A 24,718-nucleotide genomic window follows, 5' to 3' on the forward strand; every position below is an offset into this window, starting at 1 on the left:
TGTAGAACACAGCCAGGGATACTGTCAGGTCCCATAGAAGCTGTATTCTTGGCCTTGGACAGTGCTGTCTTAACTTGTGCAGCAGTAATACTGGGTGCCTGGCAATCTACTGGTGTTGTGATTGGTCCTTTGGGGGGGGTAAGGTTGGCACTGAATCTGTCTGGCAGTATATTGGCAATATCTGTTGGCTCGGTATAGGAGGTACCATTGTGCAATAGCTCCGAGCAAATCTGGGTATTGCCATGGAGATTCTTTACATAAGTATAGAAGGCCTTATGGCTGTCTTTACTATCTGCTGCAAGTCTGTTTTCATAGCTAGCTTTAGAGGATTTGATGAGAGATCTCAGCCTTTTCTTGAGGCTGATAAGGGAGTTTTTCCAGTCTTGGGACTTCACCTTATTCCGCATTTTCTCCTTCTGTTGTAGAGTTTGTTTATGGCAGGGGACCACCAGACTGGCTTCCTTTTTTTTGGAGACAGCATCTTGGTTCTATAGGGTATGGCGAGATCTACGTATTTGTGTACATGTTCATACAGTGCACTGGTGTATGATTCGGCGGTCATGCAACTATTCTCCATTTGCATGGGTGCTGTGAAGTTAGCCACCTCTGTTTTTAGGAGCCCAAAGTTAGGTTTGGAGAAGTTTTTCATGGTGGTTACCTTTGTGGGGGGAGGGGAGGGATGTGGATTTCCAAGGTGATTAGTCTGTGGTTGGATCTACCAGGGAGGAGTTGACTATTGGTGTAAAACAACGGTCACCCATGTTAGTAATGACCAGGTTAAGGATGTTGCTACCTCTACTAGGGGTAAGAACGAGCTGGTCCAGGGTATTGGAATTAATGAATTCCAGAAAGCGTTGGGCAAGTGTATAGGTACGAGTAGTTTTCCCAGTTAATGGAGAGGTAGTTAAGTCGCCCAGTATGTGAGTGTCAGGTTGGACCTTAATATTCCCCAGGGTGCTTAGGAACGTGGAGTGAGAGTCTTGGGACATGGCTGGGGACCTATAGCAGGCTATGACCTGAATTGCTGTCTTACCCAATGTTAGCTGCACCTGAAGTATCTCAGATGCGTTATGCTGGACTACCAGTCTGCAGGTGTGCACATCCCTTTATGACTATGGAAACACCACCGCCTTTGGAGCTTTGGTCCAAGTTCTGGGGCTGAAAGGTGTGGAATGAGTTATAGCCTGGTAGTGCAGGGGTGCTTTTTGCTGCCTTGAACCAGGTCTCTGTTACAGCACAAATGTCGATGTTCTCCATTTTAAGGAGTGCTTCGAGCGAGTGCATTATGAGATTTAGACTTCTAGCGTTGAGCAGCATGACCCTTGGATTGCATTTGTTTGTAGCTGTTATGGTGGTTATTTGGTCTTTGGAACACCACCTGAAAAAGGCAATACAGGGATGGCAAGAGCCTTAGCCCAGGGGTGACAGATGCAGGCCATCTCTGGCAAAGCATCAAGGTCTGTCAATCATGTCATCCCAGGCTGACAGATACTGTAGCCCCTTAGAATGACACCAGAAACTTAGCCAATTGTTGAAACCAATCACTTTCTGCTTGTACTGTGGTATCATTCTGAGTGATGGTAGGATGCTGCTCAGGGCTAGGGTCATACCCACCTGGGCTACATAATCCGAGAGCTCTTCCATGTCTCTCTTCATGTAGTCCAGGGAGGTAAGTCTTAGGTCATTCACACCTACAAGTACAATGACAGAGTCATATTTGTACCTGTTGATGAGGGACCTGAGTGTGTGCGTTATGTGGCGGATCCTGGCGCCTGACAGGCAGCTGACTGTTACTTTCTCCTTATTCAACCTACTGAGTGGGACATCAGTGTGCCTCACTGTCGAGTCACCTATGACTAGTGTGTTGGGCATGCTGTTTTGCCTTAGGTGCTTTAGTTGAGTGGCATACTGTTTAGGAGAGTTGTGTGTCTCGTGATTAGTGTTGTGTTGTGGTCAAGTGCGTTTCTGTCTTGGAGGTCTCTGCTGTTTGGGTAGATTTTTATTGAGAGCCTCAGCGAAGGTGGGTGCATGGTTTGTGCTTTTATGCGAAGACAGTGCTGGTGTGTGTTCTGGAGGGCTATGTGTTCTATGTGGTGTGGTCCAAGTGCCGACCTTCTCCTCTTGACCAGCGATTCCGGTCTTGGCTGGAGAGTGCATGGCTTCTAATTTGGATATACAAGTGCATCTCTCGCAAGTCTGAGTGTTGGAGGTAAGAGGAGAGGGTTGTCAGTGTACATGAGGCAGTTGCTACATTGCCTCAGGATGCCCAAGTTCACCAGGTTAATAGGAGAAAGCACAGGGAACTGAACTTTAGACATGCCTGGAGGGGTGGGCATTAATAATAAGTACTGGAGCGGTTTCCTTGTAGAACATTTAGTGCGGGTAACAGTTTTGCTGCAAGAAGTCTGGTACAGTGCTAAACTAATGTTAGTAAAAGTGCAGACAACTAGCAGATCTAAGGGAAAAATTGAAGAGCAGACTTTGGCATCGCTCAGAAGTTTTACAAACAGTCCTAGATACAGCAAATCTGTACCTGGACTAGACTAGTTACAGGAAAGGTGAGAAACAAGCGCAGATGTGGGCTTTTAAACCAGAAAGTTGAAAGAGATGGGAAAACTGCCCAAACAGCCAATAAACTACAATTTCTGGGCCAGAAACCACTCCTCTTGTGGTAGATAGGCTACCTAGTGCTTACCACTTCCACTGATAAGCTAGAAGGCAATACAGAAAGACTTGGGGGGCTCAGATGCTTACCACCAATCCTGGATACAGCAAATCTGTATCTGGAGTAGACTAGTTACAGGAAAGGAGGGAAACAAGCGCAAATGCGGGCTTTTAAACCAGAAAGTTGAAAGAGATGGAAAAACTGCCCAAATGGCCAATAAACTACAATTTCTGGGCCAGAAACATCCAACACAGAAAGACTTGGGGGGCTCAGAAGCTTACCAAGAGTCCTGGATACAGCAAATCTGTATCTGGACTAGACTAGTTACAGGAAAGGCAGGTAACAAGCTTAGAATTTTTCCCCCAGAAAGCAGCTGAAACAACACTAAAAACAATTCAAGTGTAGTGCAAGCTAGCACACACGCGTGTGTAGCAGTATTAAAGCAAATACAGTTTAAATAAATGCAATTTATTCAAAATGTATTATGAACTAAATTCAACTCTGAACAGTTGAAAAGTGCCAAAAAATATACTTATTTGCTGAGAAGCACACTCAGTCAGAACACAAGGAGAGAAAGGTTTTTTTTTTTGTTAGTAAAGTGCAAACGGAGGAAGGAGGAGCAGAAGATAATTCAAGGTTAAGAACCTAAGTGGGTTGGCCTTCTCAGGTGTTCTCTCTGTACCAGAAGTGCCAAGGAATATACTTATCAGCGATACAATTCCAGATTGTTTGAGAAGCACTCCAGTCAGAACACAAGGAGATTCTAACAGTGTATGCAGGAATTTAAAAATAGGGACTATTTTTAAATCAGCAAGCCTTGAAACAAATCAGATAACACAAAAGCTGTTAAGATCAGCTAGGCTTATAAAGCCCTAGGGCCAATAGCCTAGCAAACTCCTATGAACCTATAACATAGGACCCAGTAAATCAGAATAGTTGAGACCACCTCCACCAGCAGGCAGGTCACTAGTAGAGTAGCACCTTTACTCTGTGCTGAGCCCACTGTTCAGCATCTACTTCTTGGAGATCAAGGCTGATGTCAAGGGCCTCTCTGGCTCACCAAGTTTGCAGATAACTACAAACTTATAGCTATCATTAATACTCCCATGACACTAACATCATGCAGGAGGGTCTAACAGAGACAAATGACTGGTGCCAAAGTCAAGGATTAAAACTCAATGCAAAGAAGTGCATTAAAGTGCCTTCTGGGAAACAGTCTACCCAGGCAAATTACTCCATATATAAGAAACCCCAAAGAAATGACCCAGTAATTGGAGATGTAAGAACATATGTAGACAATAATCTGACCTTTGACCAACACATAGTCAAGGTAGTAAGAAAATCATTCTATTTCTTCCAACTTATAAGTAAGAGAAGATATCCCGGTACAAGGAAGTTGTAGTACCACTCTACTCACCCCTCATCAGACCCATCATCGAGTACAATGCCCCCTTTGGCATACACCTGACTAGGCATATTTAACAGTTGGAATGCCCTCAGAAGTTCTTCACCAAGAAAATCCAGGGTATTAATACACTGTCCTAATTCAAGTTACCTTAGATACTGGTCTTTGTACTTGTTTCCTACACATTGCTGATTGGCGATCTGTGCTTGGCATATAAAGCAAGCCTAGATCCAGCCCTGATGGAGCTTTTGCACATCCACAACATGAGCAGCACGGAAACACTATATCCAGGGATTTGAACTAATCAGAATTCTTGAGCAAAGAAGTTGAGAGTTATTGTTCACTGACTTATTGTTCACTGACTCAGTTGTATAAATATCAGTGCTGTATTCTTCACTAAGTCCACAAATGATAAAGTTTTAGCAAGGTTTTGTAACCTGCAGCAAAATTAGTACTTTTAAGGGTTGGAGATTCCACTACTGCCTTTTATTTTTCTTAAGAGGATTTCACTTTGATTGGATAATAAACTGCAGCCAAAACCCTCATATCTTTAGCAATCCCTGGCAGAGACACCGTGTAGAGGTGAACTGTAATTTTAGGAAAAGCTCTTGGAGTCTGATGTGCTTTACTGTCACCATGATCTTTGACTACAATAATGTCATTATTTTCCCTTAATACTAAGTTCAGTAACAGTTACTACTTTAAATGCTTTGTGGAAGTAAATGTGTTTTCTTTCTGAATTTTTTTTTTTTAACTATAGTGTTATTCCATTGTGAATTTTGAGATGCTGTAGGGGGTTTCATTTTGCCAGAAGTTTAAACTTTGTATCATTAGCGACTAATTGCAGAATAAATAGGCAAGTTTGTATAAAATCATTCTCTCATGTAATGGGAAATCAGATGTGTATCCTTACAAATATATTTCTGAGTGACCCTCAGTTTTGAATTATCTTCAATATTTCCCACTGCAGTTTGCAACCATTTACTTTGCTAATCTGATATGTAGCATTTCCGTAACTTTAAAAGCTTTATCAAATAGCGCCTTTTCCCCCAAAAACACAGAAGTTCACTATACTTTGGTTAGGGGCAGTGGTCTGTTTAGGTCAAATATTTTGGGACTGCTGTAGTCAAACAGCACCTAGTTTATCAGGAAAGGGAGGCTTCTGAGCAGGAGTAGTCTGAGCAGATTTAGCCTGAAGAGCCCTCCTACCACCTTTTTTTTTTTACTTTTGTGAGGACGACGAGATTGCCTTTAACAAAAGCTGGCTTAGTAGGATAGCTCCTTTGGAGCTTAGGCACTGGTGAACCAAAAAGTATGTTTCAAATCCTACAACTCCTTGCCTTTCTCCTGCAGGGACTTGAACAAATCATCATCAGCAGCACCAAACAAACTTTTGTTGTCCAAACACGCAGCCATCAACTTAGTCTTAATATCATCAGGGAGAGGTTGAAGCGGTAGCCAGGAATATCTTCTCAAAATGAACCTGAAGCAGCAGCCCTAGAAGGAGCATCTGCTGCATAACTACACTTAATGGAATTGCAAGCTACCTGAGAAGAAGCCCCTAACAAAGACAAGGCAGAAGTCTTACCCTCAGAATCAGAAAGGTCAGAAATAACCCAACAAGCCTGGGAAGGGACAGCCAAAACATATCTGGTCATATCAGTCTGATAATTAAAAGCCTGAAAGGTTAGGATGGCTGAAATTTAAACCTTTTTACTCGGCCTTTCCATAGTCCTGCTGTCTTTATCAGAAGGAAGAAGTTTAGTGGAGGGCAGTAATGTCTAAGGCTTATCAGATGCCAAACAGCCCACCAAAGGATCAGCAGCTGGACACTTGTAAAGGAATTTTCAATCAGGCACTTTATAAAAACAATCTGGTTTCTTAGGAGCAGGGGGCTGAGAATCTGGAGCTAGAGAAGCAGAAGAAAAAGCATCCAGTAAAGGAGCCAAAACAGGAGGAACATCAGAAGGTCAGGGAGACTCCATCTGAAGGAACTCATAATATCTCCTCTGCACTTCAGACACCTGGGAACAATCTCATTTAAAGAACTCCATCATCCTAGCAATGGTATCCCCAAAAGAAATCTCCACAAAAAGAGATTCAGGACTGGCAGACTCATCTTCCTTAGAACCATGCTCCAGAGGGAAAGGAACTTCCTCATTTGAATACTCCTTTTTTTAGAGGACTCTTGATCCCTAGATCTCTTGAGAAGGGAAGATGACCAAGGAGGAGCCGGAACAGAGACCCCCCCCCCTAAGAAGGATTCAAAGCTATAAGTGCATTAAATAAGCCCTGTGTAAAATGTTGCCACTCACTTTGAGGGTCCTTGGGAGCAGAAGAAACATGTTTCCTCTTTTGCTTCCTTTTTAAGGGGAATTCCACCTTATGAAACATTGAAGGCTCCAACGTTGGCTACAGTCAATAACAGTAGTTGGGACTTCCTCCCTCACTAGAATCTGAGGAACCCCCCCAGGCCCTTCAATGATAATCGGTGGCAGTTCCCCATGTATGTCCGAAATGGACATCTGCAAGGCAGAGGGTGTGCGAGCAGCCAGACCCATGCCGGCCTCAGAAACCGTCATGGCGAGGAAATCCAACCAAAGAAGCGGACGAACCTCTGGGCTTTCATTAGCCTTAAGAAAAATGTCTGATGTAGGAGGCACAGCCAAAGAATCCTAACTTTTTTGGCCTTCTTCTTTGAAGACGGCTGACCCTCAGGACAGGAAGTACCCTCCATAGAGTCTTTCGCTAAAAGTTTGAGAAGATGGTTTTCTAAGTAAATAGTGAAGGATGAAAGATCACTGCATAAGAACTTGGGCACAAAGGCCTGACAAATATTTTATTTAACATTTGTTGACCGAGAAAGTCTGACTAGGACAGAGCCTACTTTCAGTGAAGGCCCAGGGAGAAACACTCCAGATGCATGTCTTTGGAATGTAGGAGGAAACCCACACAAATGCAAGGAGGACATGCAGACTCTGCACAGAAGGTACATCACTCCAGAATCGAAATGGAGAGCCTCATGCTGTGAGGTGACAACATTAACCGCTAAACCACTGCGCTGTCCATATTGCAGGACCTATGATTATGAGAAACCCCTAAACAAAACAAGCACTGCTTATGATGGTCTTTATGGGGAATCTGTCTTCTACACTGACATTTACCCTTCTTGGCTGACAAGTAACCCCACGGCAAAACAACAGCAACAAAAGATGAGCAAAATAACCCAAACGGGGCACTTATCTGAATGGCTACATACACCAGCAATGACTCTGGTGATCAGACCAATGATCAGAGATGGTGTCTGGACTGGCGGCAATGAAGTTTTGAGGATGGTACATCTGGACATCACCTTTACACCCTGGATTACACAAGGAGCATATGTGTGAAATATAGCGCATCTTAATGCAACCTAAAGGTTTTGGTATACTAGCCGTACATTGGGCCACCCTTGCTAGGGGATCCTTTGTGTTATGTATACTGCAACAATGAAATGGAAGGACATCAACTGTTCCTGCTTGGTGACAGTAAAGCTCTTTTTCTGATAATGTATAAATCTTTGTGAACGAGTGTGCTAAGGGGATTGAGAGTATAGCGAATTGAATTGTCTGAAAAAAAAACGAGGCAGGAGTTCAAAGGTGTGAAAATGTTTTTACATAAATGACTTTTTTGTCAATTATTTCTATGTATGCAGAAGCTGAAAGATGTAAGAATATAGGATACCAGTGTCACACATTACAAGCAAGAGTTACACTGACTTAACAGAATGTCTGCACCGTCAGTTCTAACATGGAAAGTAAATGGCCTTAAAGGTTTTGAAAGAGTATTCAACTATATTAAGAATTGTAGGGAGTAAACTGCAATGTTAGAGGAACTGCATCTGGACAGAGATGAACATACGACTTTATAAAAATAATTGAATTTTTGATATTCTGCAAATAATGAAACAAAGAAGAATGGGAGTAATAAGACAAATGGGAAGAGGAGCGACAATAGTAGTGGAAGAGGGAAAACAAGACAATAATGGATGATTTGTGGCAGGAATTAGATACTGACAGGGTAAGAGGCATACTTTGGTATGTGCCTAACCCCTACTAATATTACAGTTATGGAACTCAAGACAATTCTGAAAGCAAGAAGTTTTTAGTTGGGTATTACATTTATAAGTGGTGACTAGTACTTAGTATGTAGCAGGGAAGAGAAACTATTAGAGAAGGTAGACTTTAAATAAACATCTGAATAGTCTTCAGTAAAGAGGATGCTATTTCAGCACTAACAGCTTGGAGGATCTTAATATGTGACTCACCAAGATACAATATAACTGAGCTACTTTGGAGAGAAATTACACAGCTCAGGAGCATGTACATTAAAGCGCTGAGACTCATCTAATAACTAGATCATGTACCTTTAAGAACTTGAACAAAAATAAAATAAAAACACTGTTGTTTTCCAACATATTTACAAAACAGACAAGGAATTAAGGAATGAGTAAACAAGTAAAATTTGACTGTTATTAGGGAACACAGAAATTGCTTAAGCAAGTGATAAGTTAGTATGTGAAACTGGATTTTAAAAATATAGTGGAAAAAAAAAACAAAAAAAAAATGTGGAGGTGGTGGTAAAAATGTTTAAAAGGTTTGGTGAAACTCAATGATGCAGAGGAAGGGAAAGTTTACAGACCAAGGAACTGGAACTATTATAGTATGCTAATTGGAAAATAAGAGAACATTTGGATAGCATAAGACTTTAGAAAGGTAGTGGTTACATGCTGTTTTGATAATAATCTTGGGCCTCATGAAATGTTAGCCCAATAACTTAAGCAACAGAAAGTGGAAAGAACAATGGCAAAACTTCGGAACCTTATAAAACGAACAACAAATTGTAATCCTGCAAAAATAACACACATTTCAGGACTGTTGTGACATTTATATAAAGCAGAGGACTGTGGAAGCTGTCAAGAGAGAATTTGAAGCATTTCTGAAAAATATAAATATATCCAGAAGCTTAGGGAAGCGGAAGCTCAGGAAAGTGTTCAGATAGACAAGGGAGAGAGAAAAATATACTAATTAATCAAGGAATAAGGAAATTTACAGAAATGGACTGCATTCATGCAAAAATGTAGAAGTTAGGACTTAAGCTGCTGAAAATTTGAAAGACACTATTATAATATTTTGAAGGGGTGGGGGGACTTGTATCATAGAAAAATGAAGGGAAGGACCCTATAGACACTGCATAATACTGGCCAGCTCTGACCCTAAATCATGATTACAATGTTTATTGTCCATATTAGTCAAGAGAATAGCCCAAAAAAAGTGCACAGACACAGATCAAGGTGGTTTTGTGGAAGGGAGGAAATCAATGGATAACAGAACAGTGACGATTCAAATAATATCAGAATATAAACACAATTAATGTTGGCTCATTTGGATGTAGAAAAAGTATTTCATAGGATTTTGCTCAGAATTCAATGAGTAGGACAATAAAAGCATGTATGTTCCAAGCATAATAAAGGTGGGAGGATTCCTTTTTGACATGCCGAGTTTGAATAGAGGGACTAGGGCAGGGATGTCCTCTTTCCCCTCTGTCTGCTATATGTAGAGCCTTCATTTAAGAAAATAATGGATTTGCAACAAGGATATAACTGGCGTGACACTCAAAGATGGCTTTGTTTGCAGAGGGCAATATTCCCTATTTGGTGAACATGAAATATAACATTAGGGTACTGTGGGATATTTTAAGAGAAGTTTCAAGCTTTTTCAGGATATAATTATTCATAAATTCCAATGCTCTGGATCAACTTATCCACACCCCCACCAGGGGCAGCAATATCTTAGACCTAGTCATTACCAACATGAGTGACTGGTGTTCCACACCTGAAGTCATTTCCTCGTTGGTCAGATCAGACCACAAGCTAATCACCATAGTTATCCACATCCCGCCCCCACTCCCATTAAGGAAACCACTGTAAAAAAATTTCTCAAAAGCCAACTTCATGCTCCTCAAGACAGAAGTGGCGATTGTTCATGACACCCATGCTGACGGACAATACAGCTACGACTGCTGAATCCTACACAAATGCACTCTATAAGCACCTTCACGAGTGCATGGATTGTGCTATCCCTAACACTCTATAAGCACCTTCACGAGTGCATGAATCGTGCTATCCCTAACAGAACCAAGACGCTATCCTCCAAAAAAAGGAAGCCAATCTGGTGGTCCCCTGCCATAAACAAACTCTACAACAGAAGGAAGAAACTGTTGCAAAAGAGAGTAAAATCCCATGAGTGGAGGAGCTCCCTGGTCAGCCTCAGTAAAAAGTTGAGATCCCTCATAAAATTCTCCAAAGCTAGCTACGAAAACAAAATCGCCACTGATTCTAAGGACAACCACAAAGCATTCTATAGCTATGTCAAGAATCTCAATGGCAACACCCAGATCTGCTCTGTGTTACAGCACAATGGCACGCAATTTATAGAACCAACTGATATTGCCAACATCCTGGCAGATAGGTTCAGTGCTACCTTTACCACCCTCTCGCTCCCTAAAGGGCCCATAACTATACTGGAAGAATGCAGAGTTCCTGTAATCACAACTATGCAGGTAAAAACTGCACTCTCTAAAGGCAAGAACACAGCTTCCATGGGACCGGACAACATCCCAGGCTGTGTTTTACACGAACTTCAGAATGAACTGGCTCCCCAACTAAGCACCATGTTCAATCATAGCCTCACGTCAGGCTTCGTGCTCACTGAATGGCAGACAGCAACAGTTATCCCACTGCACAAAGGGGGAGCCACCACGGACCGCGGGAACTATTGCCCTATTAGTCTGATGAGCCTGGTCTGCAAGGGCATGGAATGCATCATGGAACTCATAAACAAAGACACTGGTAGCCTCCAAACTCTGGACCCCACCTAGTTTGTGTTTGTGAAAGGCAGATCATGCCTCCTGAACCTGCTCGACTTCTTTGAGGCAGTCACCAAAGCCGTAGATGAGGGTAAGGTGGTTCCACACAGCCTATCTTGACCTCGCCAAGGACTTCAACACCATCCCCCCACTCTGGAATTATAAATAAACTCACTAAACTAGGTATAAATCCCTGCGTCACAAGATGGGTTGCCAACTGGCTCAGTGACGGAACCCACACTGTAAAAGTTGCATACTCCAAATCTGACTTCAAACCAGTGACAAGTGGAGTACCACAGGGTTCAGTCCTGGGTCCTCTATTTGGTATCTACTTCTCTGGAGTACAGGCCAACACAGAAGGTCTCTGGCTAATGACGTTCCCAGAGGACTGCAAATTAGGAGCCACAGTAGAGTCCCCAAATGATGTAGACATCCTACAGAAGGGCCTCATTGAAACAGATGCCTGGTGTCAGAGCCACGGCCTCAAGCTCAATGCCAAAAAAGTGCATTGTCGTCCCCTTTGGTAAAAAGTCTGTACCCATGAATTACCACATAGGCAGCAGTCTACTTAATGCCGAATGTGTGATAACAGACCTTGGGACTCAGGTGGACAGTAGTCTCTCCTTTGATAATCACATCACCACAGTAGTCAGGAAATCCTTCTACGTGGTACCCCTCATCACAAAAGGATTGTCATCCAGGTAAAAAGAGGTCATTGTTCCTCTATACTCGGCTCTCAACAGACCCATTACAGAGTACAACGCCCCTTTTGAAATGTACCTCACAAGACATCTGCAATAGCTGGAAAGGCCAGAGAACTACTCACAAAGAGGATTACCAGACTCAAGCAGATGCACTATGCTGACCGTCTCAAAAAACTCCAGCTTTACTCCGTAGCACATCACCTAATACCTGCAAAGCTATGTCAAACCCAGAGTTGTTGGACATGCTACACCTAAAGAAATCCCAATCCCTCAGAGCTACATGCTCTAGGGACCTAAACCTTGTCATCACAATAAACAGAACATGCTGGAGGGATAGATTCTTGTCCCAGAGACTTCCCATACTCTGGAACAAGCTACAAATCTATGTCAGAGTTCCTCATTAGCACTCTTCAAGAAAAATCTTGATGAGTGGATGGGAAATAGGAAATTCACCCCGGGGATCACTTCTGTGGCTCTGCCCGACAGGGGCACAGGAAAATAAATTTTGTTGGTGGCGAAAGCCAGGGAAACTTGCTGGCTAGGCAATGAAGGATATGTAAGAGGAGACTATGCAAAAGACAATTAAAAAAAAAAAAAGGACTTGAAGTTAATAGTCATAGATTCAAGCAGTAAGTAACTTTTTCACACATCACTCAAGAAGTGCTTAAGCCACGGGCCGACATGGCTCTCCGAAAGGCATCAAAGTAAACACTTCAGGGATAGTCACAGAGGCCCTTGCATAAATGCTTGTGTTGTTGCTAAACCCTATAAAACATATCCAGCACTTTTAAATAAATTCTCAAAGACCTGGACCACAATTGCCAAAGGCTTGGGCTCATAAAACTGTTGCCCCAGTACTTCTTTTAAACAGCAGAAAATTAACTTACTCTCGGTTTAAAATGCTCATGCATTAAGTTCATTTTTCTCCCACAAAGAGAAATTTTCATGCAGGGACTCAGAAGAAATAGAACATTCCTCATCCAGATTACTGCCCACATGACTGCAATTGATTTAAGCAAAGTAAGTTTTCCTCTACTGGCTTGGACACTAAATGTAACAGAGGAGACACCCGTCTTTGTGAGAGCAAGACTATATCTAAAGCAGAGCGAGGGAGGGTTACTGCCAATGACAAGGCTGCTCTTCTGCCAGTCTGTTAGTTATTCTTCAATAAAAACATTTATAATCAACCACCATACCAGATACTCTCCACAAACAACTACCTGGTCAATGCTGGTAGTGAGGGGTTTCGCATCAATACAATACAGGAAATGGCAGGGGGTAGGGACTGGGAGAAAGGGATTCGAACTAAGAGTTTGAGGAAATTCATTAAATCCTAACGGAGGACTTGTTCTGCAGCATATATGCTATCATGCGGCTTAACTGCAAAAGGCAAATATCACACAGCACCATCTATTAACATCTGGCTGTGATGCAGTCAACTGAAATATTAAAGGCCTGGCCAGTGCCCAAGGATTGGTACCCACCTTCTGTTTCATGAGAGGATGAAAAAGTAAAACGGAAATTAAAGCAAGGTCCTGGGTAAGGGGCAGATGAATTTTGGGTTCACCAGACCCTATACCCCAGGCATACGTCTCAACCTCATAGCACAACAAATCTGGACAAAGCTTGAAATAATGGTGGGACAAAGGCCCAAAACTAGGGACAGATTTAAGTATTGCTCTTGTAAACTTAGAAAGTTGCTAGAATAGCAGGTTTTATGTTAGCATGCATTTTCTGAACGATATAAAGTTTGAAACTCAAATGCGTGTCACTATTTAGGAGATTAAACCCTCACAGATTTGACCGAAAACCACAAATTTTATAAGGAACAGACCAAAAGTATGACACAAAAATCTGGTCATTCTGCAAATATCTGGACAGTTGAGAGGTATGCTCCCAGGCCTCAGCAGGGCATAAAGAATTACTAAGCCTGCCTCACACTTGTTACTTCATTCACCACCAGCCTGTTTCTTTAAGTCTCCATTTTATACACAGATGCAATTTCTTAAGAGGACTTTTTCACTGGAGAAGTACCAACACCCTGACAGGGTGGACAGACATAAGAAAAGTCAAGATGTTTGCACCTTATAAGTATATTCTTATTAACAGTGTCAGAGTACTCACAGCCTAGCATATCACATTTTTTCCAAGTTAAAAAATATGCAGATAGTAACGTCTACAGCAGCACATTTGATGGTGATTTTTTCCCAGAGATGCCAAGGAAAGTATTCAGATGTATCCAATGATACATTAAGAGAAAAAGAGAAAAAAAAACAGACTCTACAGATAGATCTTTGCCTGAAAACGTTAAAACAGAGTTGCACAATTATTGTGCGACTTTCAGACAGGCTCCTTGATATACTGTGCTCTGCTTTTATATTCAGCAACATTTGCACCTTTTAGCTTCTTTTTTTGCATACATCTTCTAATGCCATACCAGAGAATAACCATGTCATACATTTTAGCTTGCAATATACATTTTGTGAGACAATTTCTAGTGCAGGCCTTACAATCACTAACTATGCCAATGGTTATTAAAAGTACCTCCTTTTATTTTTCTTCTTTTGGTACATCCCTGTAACCGGTCAACATGTGGCCAGTGTACTTATCTTGCAATCAAAACTGATTTTTTTTTTTACCATCACTGACTGCATCAAACCATGCTTACAGAGGTTATTTCAACTGTTTTGATGTTTTTAGGCAAGTGTTGTTATCCCCATCTTTAAATGGTGGGCACAACATTTTGCTGACCGTTATAATCCATTAAGTTTAACTTGTACCATCTGGAAATGTTTTGAAATCTTTCTTACTGAAATCAGGTTCTGATCTCTTTCAGCACATTTTAATGAAATGACAAATCTGATTACAAGAATATAAATAAATGCAATAAATAAATATGAGAGACTGTTGAATTGGGCTTGTCTATTGATGCAATATGCCTAGTCCAGGCTAGGTGTCTGATTCTGTACCCAATCATGACAGTATAATTATTATGCAAAAATAAATATAAATGGTTATATTTACTAGAAGGGCCAGTAAAGAATAGTTGTGCAAAATCTTATCATAATGTCCTTCTCTTCTATACGCTGCAGTATTCATAACAAAAGGGAATCCGCCTTCGACAGACTCATACATCCAGCCAGTATCCAAAAGCCTTAATGCTACTGTGCGGTATGTGCTATGCCACACCACACAACGTGTGCATCCGATATAAAGCAGACATCAGCACGTACCTACTTAAGTACTGTATGACACCCAGCACCAGCCTGAAATTTTAGTTGAGAAGCATATCAACAGGAAACTAGGCAAGCAGTGGGGGAAGGCAAGGTGAGAAAAGTAATACTGCAGCATACAGAAAGTACAGTTTTGTATCTACCATAAATGTAGATGTTTGAGTGTATACCCTGCTGCAGTCATCACACTTGGGTTATCCTGCCATCAGGCGGTCCCGCAGTTGGCCCGAATTCCAAAGTCTTGGTCTGGCATCGGTTGCTGTCGCTTCTTCCCTGACGTCAGTGCGCCAGGGGTATATGAGAGGCATCCAACGCCATTTTCTTCAGTCTTTCTTGCCGCACGGTGCCCATTTGACAAATAAAAGGAAATGTCTTTTGAAATCCAGATGGAAATAGTTTGCTTGGAAACTTATAGAGAATAAACTGTTCTGTAATTGGGTAAACGCTCTGTCTTCACCTCAGCCTCACACATATAATAAAAATAAATCGAACAGACCACAGCTGAAGAGTATATAGTTGAAACCAACGTTGTTTAATATACAAAGTAAGTACTTACATGATCTGTAACTGACCGCTTCTTCAGACTTACACATTCAAATGAAATAATCATTAAATAGTATCTCATCAAATCAACAATTAGAGTAAATCAGTCAAGTCTATTAATCAATCAAATTAATAAAACACTTAAAACACAGTAAATAAATTCTGTCAAAACATTTAAAGACCTAAAAACTAATAAAACAGCAAAGTTATAAAAAAGACAACTAAGCTAATAGCAATAAATATCTTTCAAAAAGCTTAGTGTTTAAGTGGTTTGGCTCCCTGGTAGTTTACCTGCCTACAGCAGCAAAATCCATTTTTGTTCTGCTGCTTCAGTCTTGTTCTTAATGTCACCGCCCCTCATGCTTTGTTCTATAATTTCTAGCACTAAAAAGTTAAAAACATGTTGAGAACCTTCTGCTTGAACATGTCTTGCTAAGGCACTAATTTCTTTAACATTATATACAGCTCTTAAATGCTTTAGAATGCGCTCTTTGAAACTTCTGCTGGTTTTACCAACATAAAATACATAGCATAATTTGCAGAAGCTAAGGTACACTAAATGTGTTTTGCAGTCAGCATAGAAGTCAATGTCTATGACAAACTTCTGACTTGGATGTGTGAACGTAGTGTTAGAGTAAATAAACTTACATGCCATGCAGTTCCTGCAGGGAAATGTTCCTGTTCTCTGAGACAGCATATTATTTCTGCTAACCAATGGTTTATAACATAATTGTCTTTTTAAGGATTTTTTAGTTTTAAAAGAAAAACACGGTCTCTCATCTGTAACACCATCCAGTTGTTCAACAGAATTTAAAATATTCCAGTTCCTCTCAAATATTTGACAAAATGTCTTGATATCACTAGAATAGGAAATAGGAAATCTAACTTTGTGTCTATTTTCATTTTGTGTATTGTGTATGTCATTCGTACTCTCTGAGACAAACAGTTTGCCTCTGTGACTATGTCCTTCACACATATCACTAATACTTGTTTCTATATCTATTGCATTGCAGCCTCTATCTATAAATTCAACCTTTAAGGTGGAAACTGCTTGATCCAGCCCATCTTCTGTATTATGCAGTCTACTCATTCTCATAAATTGTTCTCTGACTACATTCTTGTTAACATGTTTGGGATGCATAATAGTTTTATGTAGAATGCTATTTTTTCTACTAGGTTTTCTATACAGGCTGGTGACTAATTGTGTAGATGATTTTTATTTATAGTCACATCAAGATTTTTTAAGATTTACATATAATTTTTCATCTGATACCATTAACTTTCTTGATGGGCTTCAAGAGGGGCTGGATCAAGCAGTGCTGACTCCAAAAATTTGTCTAATTGTTGTTTAAACATGCTAGATGGTTCAAGGGGCATTCTGGTGTAATGTCTGCCATCATCCAATTCTATGGCAACCAATGTTATCTACAAGTGCATGGGACTGCAATGGGTGCATCCTTTGCCCCTATATATGCAGATCTATACATGGCTTACATAGAAGAGCACATTATTTATGACCCTACACACATTTATTTGGGGGAAATTGATATATGGCGTAGGTATTTGGATGATTGCTGGATGGTGTGGAGGTCTGATGTGGAATACCTTATGGAATTCATAGGGTATCTTAATAAAAAGAAATGGGGTTTACAGTTTACTGTTAATTACCATTTGGATAGAATCACCTACTTGGATGTACTTATATCCAGGAACACTGACAATACTCTACATACAGAAGTGTTTCGCAAATACCCTGAATACACTTTACTCCACGCATCCAGCTTTCATCCAGCCCACATTGCCAAAAACATCCCCAAGTCACAATTCATCAGGATGAGACGCATCTGTTCAGATGACAATTCCTTTGCACATTTATGTGATGATTTAGTACATAGATTTCAAGAGAGAGGATCTAATATGGGTCATGTCTATACAGCAAGTAATTATGCTGCCAATACTGACAGAAAGGACTTTTTGAAATACCAACAAAAACCAAGTTCTACCACTAAAAAACTACGGTTTACCACCACATATGGTAGGAACACTAACAGGTTTATTGAGATTATTAGAAGACATTGGAATATACTGTTGGCGGACAATCTTTTGTAGCAACATTAAGTGAAACATGTCAGTTCTGTTTTAGAAAAGGGAAAAATCTGGGGTCCTACTTTAACCATTTCAAACATCAGCATCCATTCACTCATTATACTACTATCCAAACCCACCATTTCTGGGGAGAAGATCACTGGTTGCATGTCTTGTGTTTGAGTTTTGAAAACCAAAAACTACTCTAGCAGTAATTGTAGCATGGTATTCGACAAAGCTTTTTGCAAATTGCAGTACAGACTGGGTTGTATACCTGGCCACCTGCAACTGTCATGCATTTTTCATTGGACAAACATCCAGACCTCTTAGGTTACGGACTTCTGAACACCTTTCTGATGTTAAACACAAAAGAATGAGCAATGCTTTGTTCAAACACACTTTACAACACACTACAGCATCCTTTCATTTTACCATTATAGATAGGATAAGAGGGGACAGGAACCAAAAAATTGTATGGCATACAAAATTGAATGTAATGGAAAAGAAGTGGATTGTTAAATTGGGAGGGCTCTTCAGCCCAGGCTTAAATGAATATTTATGAGCTCACCAATAATATTCAAACATTAATTAAGGATATACTATATATATATATATATATATATATATATATATATATATATATATATATATATATATATATATATATATTCATTCACAAGATGGGATGCATTACCACAGTGATGAAGGCTAATTCCTCAGCTGATCTTTCTGTTTTTTCTTGTGTTTTATGTACGAATAAATATACACAGCACACAGTTGCTTGCTTGCTTATTTGTTATTTGTAAGGCTAATTCCCAAACAAGTAGGGTTAGTCTGCATAAAAAGTAAGACTTTGTTCCCCCCTGCTTGTTGATGTATCAGAGAGCTGTGGTGTTGTCTGTGAACCACCTCAGAACTCCTGGAACAAGATTGTTTTTGAAGATTAGCAGTGCCAAAACCAGTGCCCTCATTTCACTTACACTGATGTGTTCCTGGGCCTGCTTGGGAGATCAAATTATCTCTGACCCTTCAGGCTTGGACAGCTGCACACCAACCTGTGTCTGAAGTGTCAGTGAATAACTCTAGGGAAGGAAGGGGTGTGGTTGCAGTGGCAGGCCAGGGTTTCTGTTTACCTGGTGGCTCCACCATTCTAGTTCTGTTTTTAAGCAAGGCAGGAGTGGAGTGAGGGACTCTAACAGATATAAGTGTTGCATCTACACAGTTCCTAGATACCATTGCCTTTGTTAAGGGCATCATGGGGATAGTGGATGCAATGTACCCCAAGAGATGAAGAAAGTCCCTGGCTGTCAAGAACTGGAGAGGAAGAATGCTCTGAAAATAGGCAGTCAGGAACAAAACCTGTTTGTGTTCTGCACCCTAGAAAAATGTGATCCTGCGAAGGGATGGGGGAAGACTTCTGAAAGTTTACAGTGAGCCCTCGGGAGCATTGACTGGAATAGAGTGGGCTTGCTGGAAATTCAGGCAAAGATTTTTTTTTGCCTTCTTTTGTACAAGCTCGTTCGAATGGCCCAACTTCACGTCCACTTGACATGCAAGGCGCTTAAGTCGCTGGTTTTCCAAATATAATTCTAGAGAGGCTAGCTGACTCCTGAGCATCTTGGGGACAAAGGATGTGCAAATATGACATGCAGTATGGTTGTGGTCTGGGCCTAAACAAAAAAGGCAAAAACCATGGGAGACTATCTGGAATCTGCCTTCCACACTGACACTTGCACTTCCTAGATGACATGAACTCAGTAACAAGTAGCAGCAAAAACTTTTAGAAGAAAAAACCCAATGGTGACTTATCTGATACTGGAACACAACTGTTCTGGTGAGCAGGTGATCGAACAGGCGGCAGAAAAGTTCTGAGGTAGGTGCGTGCTGATGTCCGCTTTATACCTGATGTCTCTTTATGGCCAACGGACGTGTTGTGTGGTGCGGCGTAGCATGTGCCTCTCAGTAGCATTAAGGCTTTTGGATACTGGCCGGACAAATGAGTCAGCCAGAGGCAGACTCCCTTATGTTATGAATACTGCAGCATATGAGTAGAACTTGTAGGGTCAAAACAGGAGATCCTTCTATAGGAGATAAATCTTCTAAAGTGTTTGTTCTTCGAGGATCAGTCCTTGGACCCATATTACTCAGATTCATGCCTGATTTTTCTGTTACAGAAAAGCATATGGGTGAACAAGTTTGCAGAGGATTCCAAGACTTTATCAACAGTAACCATCATCAGTAAGCAAATGAGACTATAGGGTTATGTTAACTCTCCAGAAATGTGGTCCAAGAATAAACATATGGAATTCAATGATAATAAATCAAATGTTTTGCCACTTTGGTGCCAACAATTCTTGCTACCCCTACACATTAAACAATACAATTTTAACTAGTAAGGATAAGACCAGGGATTTGGAGGTAATCATTGAAAGTCAGCTTAAATAAAACAAACTTTTCACTGCCTGTCAAAAAATGTTACTATGTAAATTGGGATATTCATTGCTGTTATCTCCAGTAGGGATGAAACAGTGGAGTGCACATTCTGCTTTAAAACAAAGTACTGTGTAACTGTTTGTTTTAATAAGTGCAATCAGAAGAAAAGGCTAGAAAGCATTTAGAAACATTACACTAGACAGACATCCAAAGTAACAAGCAAATGCTTGAAAAGCTGTCTTTATGATAATATGATTAGGGATGATCTTGCTTCAATATTTAAAACCAAAACAATGATAAAATGGTAGCTATTTGGAGGGTGCAGTTTAAAAATCATTCACTAACACCAATAAATAACCCTTTACCTGATGTGCTGGCCTCCAGAATGGCATTCAGGAGACCATCTTTCCACAGAAGAGTATGACGATTATGGAATAAACTACCACTAAATATCAGAAAAGTTAACAGTCTTGAGTTATTTATGAAAAAACATGTAAAAATGGTTTGGGAATAGGTTATATGACCACTCATTAGTAGATGACAAACTTACTTAAGGCCTCAAAAGAAACTCAAGAGTTTAAATATTTCATTAACTGAAAAAATGCAGGAACTCCTACCCTCTCTGTTGTTGTATCATACAAATGGAGTGGAACTGGCCAAAGTATCAGACTAGCCAAAAAGCACAGCCCAACATGCAACCAGGACTAGGAGTTCAAGTATGCTCTGAATTGGTTGAAATATCAATGTGTGAGGAACAGTGGAGGCTACTGGAGAAATAAACATCTGTTTTTTTTAAAAACAATAATAAAGCAAGGTGTGCTAACAAACAAGACTTAAAAAAAAAAAAAAAAAAAAAAACAATCTTGATTGGATCTCTATAGCACACAACGGCTAAATAAGATCCAAATAACTACAATGTTGTAGTGAAACTGGTGAAAGGGTCTTACCTGAAGCAGCATGTCTCCTGGTTCAATTCGTCCATCAGCAGCTACTGCTCCACCTTTCATAATGGACCCAATATAAATACCACCATCACCTCGCTCATTGCTCTGTCCAACAATGCTGATTCCCAGGAAGTTGTATTTTTCTACACAGAGAGAAAAAAAGTCACAATTTAGCAATTTCAACTGTTTTGTCAATATAAGCTTCCTTGCTAAATGTAATTTATGCACTTAAGCCCTACAGTCTCTCCCATCATACACTAATTACATCATAAAGGACTACACAGCAAGTATTTACTCTTGCTTTTTATTTTCCAGTAAAACAGAGTGGCTTTCACCCCCCCACACACATCTTAGCTTATGCTTCTAACTGAAGACTGTCTTCACCTGAAGATAAGGTTTGAAATAAATGAACACAATTGGGAACGCACCTCTGTGTAGGATTTCAAATCATAATCATTAACCTCCCTTCTCCCATTTTCTACAGGATGTCGGGGTATCATGTCAACTGTTACCATCTTTCTCAATTCAATGCCACTCTTCTAATTTCTTCAACACTCATGCCTGACTGTCACAGGTTGTCTCTCACACAATCCATCCATCTCTTTAATGGATGCCCTCATTTCCTCTAGTCTTTCGCCGATATGTCCCAAATCTTTGACCAGACTGTCCTCTGCTTTCCTGCACATGTACCTGAATAACCACAATCTGTTCTCTTTGTCCTTCTCTGCAACTGGAGTTACTTGGGCTTCTGCTCTGATGTCCTCATTTTTTCATCTGCTCTACAGTGTGCAACCTACTACCCATTTCAAGTACTTCACCACCTCTTCCATCCTCAACTTCTCTGCTTTCACTGCCCAAGTTTCAGTATAATGCAGTACTATTGGACGGCACCATTGTTTTGTCACACCGCACTTTTCAGTTTCTTTGGCATTCTTCTGTCATACACTATCCCTGTCACTGTGTACCAACTGGCTGCAGCCCTTCTGATTCTAGCTTTGATCTCCTCATTCAGACCTCAGTTCTCAATTACTCCTCCCAGGTACTTGAAGCTGATAACCTGTTCCACTATTTTCTATTCTATCTCAATTTTCAGCTTCTTCAGTCTTCCCCATCTGCTGTCATTACAGCTGTCTTATCTGTACTCCATTTCATCCCGTGTGGCTTCAGCTGTGCATTCCATTCCCTTAGCCTTTGTTGAATTTCTTGTTCAGAATCTGTGTGCAATGCCACATCGTCTGCACAGAGAAACTCTGTAGATCTGTCCCCATCAAAAACTATTTGGTAATGTAGTCCATCAGAAATATGAACAGCAGCAAACTAGAGCTGAACCATGATGCACATCCACTGGGAACCCAGCTGAGAGTCCTACCACCATTCATGCTTTTGTCACTGGACCTTGTACATAGCCTGAACTAATTCTAACAATGTTTCTGGGACTTCAAACCATCACAGGATTGCCCAAAATCTTCTTTCTTGGGACCTTGTTATATGCTTTCTCCAAGTCTAGGAATATCCAATTGGATTCTTTCCTCATATCAAGCTTCAACTCAACTCTCTCTCTCACTGCAAACACTGGGTCACTTATGCAACATCCTGATCTGAAACAAAACTGCTCATCTCTCAACTTAATTTCTACTACTCTATGCATTTGTTTATCAATCACCCTCTCCAGAACTTTCATGCAGTGTGACACCACCCCACAGTTGTGAAGTTAAAATAGTAATAAAAACAAACTGAGGAAAGGGTTTCTGATACAAGGCACCAGATACGGAAGCAAATTCAAATAAAAACATATAACAACGCATCACTAAGCACATACTTACCAGAAAATAAACTGATTCTTACTATTGTTTAAGTTACCTCATAAGGCTCTGCACACATTTTACATTTATCTGACAAAAGCAAAGGGTGGAAGTTTGCGGGAGAGCAGGGTCTAATCAATTGCCTTTTTCATGTTCATTGATGCATATATTTCCAGTTTACTCATCAACAACACACTTAACTCGGACTATTTGAGATTAAACCACCTCAAAATTGCAAATAGCCCTCCTGGTGTCCAGACTTTTCTAGAGGTGCTTTGAGCACTAAAACAAACAAAAAGGGACATTTACTAGAAGATATGAAACCACAGCCACTTAAACAAAACAGCTGCAAACATACAATCACATCTAAGAACTCCTATTTAAGTTTTACTCCAAGTATGTCAAAAAGCTTTACTCCAAGGATGTCAATACAGAGCAGGAGGTAAAAGAGTTATGTACTTAACATAACTTGGCACCTGTGCAATCCAATGTCATCATACATCACAGATGGGTCTTGGATCCGAGCCGGCAAGTGTCAGACAGAGCCAGAGCTCAAGCTCCTCCCCCTCTCATAATCCCTTGCTAACTTCTAACCCTCAGACTGAGTTTGCTAAACCAATGGAAACGCAGGGGAAGCTGCATGAAAACCAAAACATTCAACATATCAGCCACTCCAACTTGCCAGAACCCCTAGAAGGAAGGGGCAAGGAGGGTGGGAATGTGATGAATAATGACATTGGACAGCACAGATGCCAAGTCATGGTAAGTACATAACTCTTTATCTGATGCAATCCATGACATTATCCATCAGACATGGGTCAGAGTCCCCAGCTTCGAAGTACCCTGGGCGGCCTCAAGGAAGGACATGCCGGAGCACTGAGGAAACAAAGGAAGCCCTGTTCCTGGACACGAAATCCAATTTGCAATGCAAAATGGAAGTGTGAGGATTAGACCAAGTTGCAGCAGCACAAAGCTCATCCGGGGAAAGTCTCACCAAGAAGGCAGAAGAAGCAGCAACAGACCTGGTAGACTGGGCCTTCACCAGTCTGGACAATTCCAACTGCCTACTATCATAAATGTAAGAAATGCAACCAGGAATCCACCTGGAAATAGTCATTTGGAAACTGCACAATTTGGAAGAAAAAGTAGGCTCAGTGTTGACATGGAAATTTGACACGGAGTTACTGGTCATTGTGGCCTTGGGCGAAGGAAGACAAAATGATCTGCCTAGGTACAGGTGCTGAGACTGAAGCCACCAAGCCAGATGATTCCTGCATACCTGAGTCAACTTTATCATCATGGATATAAGTTGAACTAGCCAGAGTTCATTGGAGCACTCGCATGTGATACCGAGCGAGGGGAACTAACTGAATGGCTGCTGTCATCGAACCAAATGCTTGAAGAATCAAAGGAGCAGATGGGTGTTGAAGCTCCAGCAATACAGAAACATGACTTCAAATGAGTTCAATACTGTGAGGAGGCAGTGCTGCAGTTTCTGATACGGTGTCTAGCTGGACCCTGGTGAACTCCAGGTTTTGGCATGGAACAAGGAGGTACTTTGGCAGACTGACAGTGATTCCCATATGCTGGAAAAGACTGAGGGTATAATCCGTGGCCATTGATAGTCGATGCCTTGTGGGCGCCATGACTAGCCAATCATCCAGGTACATAAAGACCTTGAAACCTTGCAGCCGGAGATAAGCTGTCACCACTTCCATGCATTTGGTAAACACCCAGGGGCTGTTGCAAGTCCGAAGTGTAGGGCTCTGAACTGATAATGACTGGCCCCTAATCAAAATCACAAGTGTCTCCTGGAGTGTCTGTTGATCCTTATATGATAGCATGCATCCTTGAAATCCACTGAGCACATCCAGTCACCCTTGCACAAGAGAGGCAAGATTGGACTGAACAATGGCCATCCAGAACTTGGGACTTTTTGACAGATTCAGATCGCTGTAGTCCAAAATAGGGCTCAGGTCCTTGGTTTTCTATGGCACC

The 24,718-nt window shown here is 41.0% G+C and overlaps 1 protein-coding gene across 1 annotated transcript in view; it reads right to left on the bottom strand.

The window, feature by feature from the left end:
* Nucleotides 1-24,718, bottom strand: part of DVL2 (dishevelled segment polarity protein 2) — a 1,986,500-nt gene that overhangs the window by 719,594 nt on the left and 1,242,188 nt on the right. Inside the window, exon 8 of the mRNA XM_044076705.1 lies at nt 20,922-21,061. Coding sequence (XP_043932640.1) covers nt 20,922-21,061 — 140 coding nt within the window. The remainder of the gene's footprint in view (nt 1-20,921; nt 21,062-24,718) is intronic.

Source organism: Protopterus annectens, chromosome 7.part0 (genome assembly GCF_019279795.1).
Source record: "Protopterus annectens isolate FY-2018-M chromosome 7.part0, PAN1.0, whole genome shotgun sequence".
Classification (NCBI taxonomy): Eukaryota; Metazoa; Chordata; order Ceratodontiformes; family Protopteridae; genus Protopterus; species Protopterus annectens.